This window comes from Gouania willdenowi, chromosome 9 (genome assembly GCF_900634775.1).
Source record: "Gouania willdenowi chromosome 9, fGouWil2.1, whole genome shotgun sequence".
Taxonomy (NCBI): Eukaryota; Metazoa; Chordata; class Actinopteri; order Blenniiformes; family Gobiesocidae; genus Gouania; species Gouania willdenowi.
Genome location: NC_041052.1, coordinates 8,039,925 through 8,046,795, shown reverse-complemented (window position 1 = coordinate 8,046,795; position 6,871 = coordinate 8,039,925). Strand labels below are relative to the sequence as shown.

Sequence of the window (6,871 nt, the reverse complement as noted above, 5' to 3'; positions counted from 1 at the left end):
CGACCGATTAATCGATTATGGAAATAATCGATAGTTGCAGCTCTAGCAATCAGGCTTGTTAATTACTGATAAAATGTTCCTCTGCCCTTTCCAACCACTGCAGTTTACAACTGCAACCTTAAAGGCAAAGTACCTAAAGTCGTAATCTGCATTGTCGTTTAGCTTAGTGAATTATCTGATTAGAACAGAAGTGTGATTATCTTTTTCAAGAAAACTGATACTGACTGCCCAGCAAAGTATTTTTTGCTCTTTCAGCAGATTTGAAAACAAAAGTAACTTTCAGACATTTTCATGTTCCTTTTAATCAATTTACTATGAAATCCTAAAGCCAATAATGTTTCATGTTCAGCAAACACAAATAAAGTGGTTGGTGTTTTTTTTTTTTTTCCCTTCTCTTTAGTGTTGTTTCCATGTTATCTTGTTGACCCTTGTCTTGGGTTGACTGATTGTATCAATGCAAGTCTGTTTTGTTGTGTGTGTGAAGATGGGAAAACGAGTTAAATATAGCTGTTTTAATGTAATTTATTTTTAGATTGTTTACTCAAAATTCTAAATAAACAATGAAATTGCTCAAATGTAAAGATGTTAGCACAAACCCAAGAAATTTAATTGCTAATGAAATATATACAAAAAGCTAGTTCTAGTAGTTACATTTGAACTGATCTAAAGTCATTGATTTAGTTTTTCTGTTCCACTGAAACTTTGCCAAAATCAAGACTTGATGTCAGAAGTAGTTTTCATTTTACACAGCTGTGAGCCAAACATTCATTTTAACCACAAAAATAGTTTTGATCACACGTTTCCATGAATTCAAGGTTTTGTTTACTCAAAGATCAAGTCATTCAGGTGTTTTTAAAAACACGTTTAAACTGAAATTGGCTACTTAACTCATTGCCTGTGGTCTTATTATAAAATACAGGAATATTGGACTAATACACTGTGAAATGGGTGCCGACAAAAGGTTCTAGAAAGGCCTTACCTTCGCTGCTAGGAAGGAAATATTGCTACAGTGGATTAAAGACATGGGCCCTTCTCTTGATAGTTTAAGGTAGACTATCTTACAAAACTGACCATTTTCATCTAATTTAGCTCTTTACTTACACCATCTTGGATTTGAGTTTTCCTCTATTGCATAAGGTATCTCCTGAACATAAATTTAATTTGTTCCTTGAAATTTGTTAATATATGCATTTTTATCATTGTTAATCTGAGCTGTCTTTGTTTTGTTAGTTCTATTCATGTATTTGGTGATAGTTTTTTTTTTTGAAAGCAGAAAAACTCAAATTGATAAAATGAAAACTGCTGAATGAAGAATAACTTCTCCCCTGACCTAGTTTTATATACAGAAGTTAATGTGATGCCTACAACACTTACCAGTTATATTGAAAAGAAATACTTGGTTATTTTATAGGCGTTACGTAACAGAAGCTGGTCCAGTTCCCAGTAAACCCAAGTTCCACCTGCACTGAGGAGAAAGCCATTATAAACTCTATCTAAATGTAATAATTAATGCAGTGATTCACTTAAATAATTCAGTGTTATTTACTTTGTATTTAGAGATATTAAATGTTTGGCTCCTACAAAGAACAAGCGGTTCTGTGTTTTTCCACCACAATCGTAAAAACAAAGAACAATTGTTGCATTGCAAATTTTTTTAATGCAGTATTTAGATGAAGGAAAGCGTCACAAAACGTGAATACGTCTTTACATGCGGACATTGGACTCTGGAGCAGAATAAACAAATAAATAAAATATTTATATGGATTAGTCCCCTGTCCCCTCTGAAAATTGAGAAATACTGAATTCCACCGACGTCGATCTCAACAGCATGTGAAATATTTTATAAGTAATCTTAGTTTCTTTGTTTATTGTAATGATGCTAAAATAAGCTTTCATGAACTCCATCTACCACAAATCAATGCAGCATCAGTTTGTACAGACCTGCTGTAATAAAAGGAGACTATGTGCTTAAGTTTAGTCGTGCACATCTGAGCCGAGGTGGTCACATGACAGCTTCAGACGGGGACGTCACACGGTTCACGTGTGCAGGCGTATATACATGTTTATTAAAACTTTAACATATATAAACTCGTACATATTGGATATTAATTGTTTAGAGATGGGGACGGGGTTCAGACACTGATAAGCTGAGGGAAAAGTTCGTTGGCAAACATGTCCTCCCAGGAGGATCCGTCGGGACACAGGGGGGAGGACATGTCACTGAACGGGGACAAGGAGCCTTCGTATCCAGAGTCGCTGTAGCTGTCCGTCACACGGCCTTCTTTCTCCACGCTGCCGAGGGCTGATGATGAGAATAACTCAGACACCTTAGTGGAATCGTCACAGGCAGGGATGACCACTTCCTCTGGCTCGTCTTTAACGCAGACCACCTCCTCTTCTTCCTCCTCATCATCATCATCCTCCTCCTCCTCCTCCACCAGCACCTCGGCAACAGGGAAAGAAGCCTCGTCCGTGTTCTCGTCTGTGTCGCTTTCCACGTCACTGCACTGCCCGCCACCCACCTCCTCCACGGGCTTGGTGTAGATGTGGTCGAAGTGGATCAGTTCATTAAGGGTCTCCAGCTTAACTGATGGGGACCCCACAGCTGCAGGTGCGGCGGCAGGTACTGCGTCCCCCCCTCGGACCAGCAGCACCGGCGGCTCCTGGTACTCCTGATCACATGACTTGAGGAACAGGTCTGGGTCAAGGATGTCCAGAAAGCCCAGGAGCAAATCAGACTAATGTGGGAGAGGGAGAGAAGGGGAAACCAGATTAGCCTCGTGACCCATGACCCCGACTCAGGCTTTACTACAGATCCACTTCACTAGCATTCCTCCATTACTGATGATTAGCTCTGTAAGAATTCCCCCATTCAACTTTTTCACTTCAGGTACAGACATTGTCGCTTTAAGTATTAGTCAATATCGATATATTGATTGATTGATTGATCCGTAACAATATCAGCACTAATCATATTTTTAAGAATGTCCCGATTCAATATCACTTTGATATGTGCAAAAATTCAGTCTTTATTTGAGGTTCTTTTTTTAACCTATATTTCAATTTATTCCATTGTAAATATTCTTATGTTTAGCTAGACAACTGGTTATTTCACACTTTAAAATATACAATATTTTTTAATTGGATTTAACGAGGCTTTTTTGTGGTCTTCTAATTCATTTTTATTTATTTTATTCATTTGTGGAATAGTCTTATTTAAGGTGAAAAAGTATGTAACCCACTGGTTACTAATAAGTCATTTACTACTGATGTGGACTATTGATCTCAGTGGAATATCACTTGATCAAGTCTTTTCTAAAATTCCACACTTCAAAATAAGTAAGGATTGTATCGGAAGTGAAAAAGTTTTATCTGGACATCCACTTATTAACCAATGGGTTACATTCATTTTGACCTTAATCATAAAAACATTCTACAATTGAATACAACTAAAAAATTAATTAGAAAACCCTAAAAATAGCCTCAATAAATCCAATAAAAAATATAGTATTTTTTCAAGTGCAAAATAACCACGTGTCTAGCTTAAACATAATATTTTACAATAGAAAAAATTAATTAGAAGACCTTAATAAATCCAATAAAAAATATGTACATTATCAGATTTTAGATACAGGCCGATATAATTCAATCTTACAGTAGTTTGACTACATTTTTGTGTTTGTACTTGTTGTAATGATAGTTTATATTCAGTGGTAGAGTCTTACCTCACTGTCTGTAGTGTCAGAAACATCTGTATCCATTGAGAAGTCTTCAGATTTAGGGAGTGCTGGGCCTGCACCTGCTGCGGAGGCACACGTAGCCTGAGTGCTGCGGACTCAGAAGACCCGATCCCCAAACCTGCTTCATTCCCGTTGGACAACAGAGCCTGAACCTGTTTGACCAGAACAACAAAAAAATGAGTATATATTAGAAAATACATTTTTAATAATGAGTAAAAAGAAGAAAGTGACGTGTTTGAGTGTGAAAGACGAGTGTTACCGTCTCTTTTGAGTCGATGGTGTCCAAGCCAAGTCTCTGTCTTAGTTCCTCGTTTTCTGTCAGAAGGCTGCTTGCTTTTTCCCGAAGCAGTCTGTTTTCAATGTGAAGTTTCTGATTCTGTAAAGCAGAAGGACGACATGATTACGCAAACTGAAAGTCACAGCTGTTAAATTTCGCCCCCGATGTGTTGCAATTTTTGACATGCAGTTGTGTTTAAGGGTGTAAGAAAAAAAAAAAAAGGACTCAGCAATATTTCACCACGTGATTATCATATCAATCTCAATTTTTTTAAAACCATATGCATAGAACATAAACGCCCGGTAAATAGGTGTCAGTGAACCACATCAGACCTTGTGAAACTACTTCACTCCTCAATGCATTTTAGGATGGAAGATAATTGCACTTTATTTTCAGAAAACATACTGGACACTTTTATAGATGCAGGTGGTAACTTTTTAAAAAAAAAAATATTTTAAGAACTTAACAGAATCAGAATTAAAGCAAAAGGTAAACTTTCTTGAAAAATGTGATTTGACAGTTTGTTAAAACATACCACTTGTTTCTGATATTGGTACTTGAATTACAGTTTGTTTACTTCTTATCCCAAGTCTAAAAATAATGAAATTAATTGTATTTCATATCAATTTGTACTTGTAAAGGTGAAAGTTGTAATTACTGATATTGTGATATATCTTATTGTTTAGCATTGGGATATATCGTATCGTGACATGCAAATTGTTAATTGTTTGGTATCATCAGATTCATTGCAATGTACATCCCTAGTCACAGCAGTGTCAAACTCTTTTGTTCAAGCACCAAATGTGGACGTTTTATCACAAGTGGGCTGCAAGTTTTGAGTGGGAAAACAAACAATTTCAACATTAATGTGACCACTTCCTGTTATAAATTACACAAAATATGGAAGGCATCAACAATATCTAAGCAATAAGTGACAGATACTTAAATGTCCATTGATTTATTTGTTTTTTGACTGAATTTTATTTAATTTGGGGGAGATTTTGTGGAATAATTTGAGGAAAAACTGCAGGATTTATGGAAAAATGTAGTTTAATTTACAACTGAATTACTAAGTCATTTACACAATGATTTATGTTTTCTGTCATTTTCACTTTATCCAGCGAGCCGAATCAGATGGTCTGAAGGGCCGGATTTGGCCCCCGTGCCTTGAGTTTGACACGTGCGATTATAACATTTGCTGATCTTGTTTCATGAAATTGGATGTTCGTGATGACAAAACTTGATGTCATTTAAAAGCCATAAGATCCTAGTTACACCCTTTAATAATGAACAATCCAGAGGGCGTGGTTACCTCCAGCTCCATTTCTAACACTTGCTGTTCCAACTCTCCCATTTTGGCCTTTTTTCTGTCTCTGGCTGTCTGTGCTGCTACTCTGTTCTTCAGTTTCCTGGAAGGAAGGGGAAAAAAAAAAAGAACAAACAATTCAAGTGAGGAAAAGGGGAATTCATTTCCTCCATAGTTTACTTGATGCTGACACAGCCTCCACCCCCACTACCCCCACCCTCACCCTCACACCTCCTTGTGACAGGACTTGGCTGCGCAATCACCGGCCATGTTTCCTGCCACGCAGGCAAAGCAGGATATCAGTGTCCGGGTGGGTCTCAAATAATCCAGATAGCACAGCTTAGACAAGCTGGTTCTAAAGTACATGTGATGTCCTAAAGAGATGCTTTTTTGGTCACATATGCAATTTACATACACAATACATTAAAAAAGTGAACGCCTGCACTCAAAATGGATGTTCTGTTTCATGGGGTCAGCAAAAAATCATTTTTTAAAATAAAAAATACAATTTGAATGCAAAGGATTGTAAAAGTAAAACTTGTTTAACGTCATATTTTCTTAATTATTCAGATTGTAAATTTTATTTTTGTTTTTAAACCATTTTAAAGGTGTTGTGTATAATATTAGACATTAATTGTTGATTATTTTATTTTATTTTTTTGCGGTTCCAAATGCCATACCTAATACCCTTAGCCATTTACATACATTTTAATATCATGTATTTGAATACACTGACCTCCGTAGCGCTTTCTCCTCCGGGCTCAGGTGTGTCAACCTCTGTCTTTTCCGCGCCGGTGGCCCAGCAGACATGTTGGAGTCCGAGTCCGACGACGCCTGGCTAGCCGCGGACGGTAGAACCACGGAGATGGGCCGGCTATACGCCGTCTGTGAGCCGCCCGAGGAGCAGGCGTGTTTCCCGGATATCAGGAGCACTTTGTGGGCGGCCCCGGCCCCTGCTGCTACTACCACCATGCTAGAATATCCCGTTCGGCGCTGTGTGAAAGGCAGAAATAAGCCGGGTATCCCGCACAGTTTTTTGGGGGAAACCCTGAAGGTTTTCCGTACAGCACAGCGGACAGTCTTTACTGTTACTGAACCGATGCAACTCAAAGCTTTTCTACAGTCGTGTTGACATCTGATTGGCTGTCAACCCCTGTGACGTAATGAGTTTACAGCTTGTGATTGGTTGCATGGCTGGTGTAATATTGCAAGGAAAGTTTCTGTGTTGGTCTTGGATCTAATTACTGGAGTTCAGTTTCCCGTCAAGGCTTGTTGTTTTTGGTCTCGGTTTCAAGGAAATACCGCCAACACAATCATCAGGTTGTTGTCTCTCTATACAAAATTCATCAGGCGTCATTTTAAAGTTTAATTCAACAACAACAATAACGACCTGTATTTTTACATCCACAGAATTTTTATTTTTTATTTTTATAAGTGTCACAAACCATTATTTTGTGTATTTCTCTTGGGTTTTGTGTATTTTTTTTAATTGTGTTCAGTATTTATTTATTTTTTTGTCATTTTCTATTGTTTTTTTTTTGTTTTTTT

The 6,871-nt window shown here is 37.4% G+C and overlaps 1 protein-coding gene across 1 annotated transcript; it reads right to left on the bottom strand.

Annotated features, from left to right (window-relative positions):
* Positions 1-1,637: 1,637 nt before the first annotated feature.
* xbp1 (X-box binding protein 1) lies at positions 1,638-6,437 on the bottom strand. Its single transcript, XM_028458201.1, is given in 6 exon segments — positions 1,638-2,738; positions 3,726-3,833; positions 3,836-3,892; positions 4,000-4,116; positions 5,330-5,426; positions 6,060-6,437. Coding segments are annotated over 6 exon segments (1,221 nt in total). The 5' UTR covers positions 6,296-6,437; the 3' UTR covers positions 1,638-2,132.
* Positions 6,438-6,871: the final 434 nt, after the last annotated feature.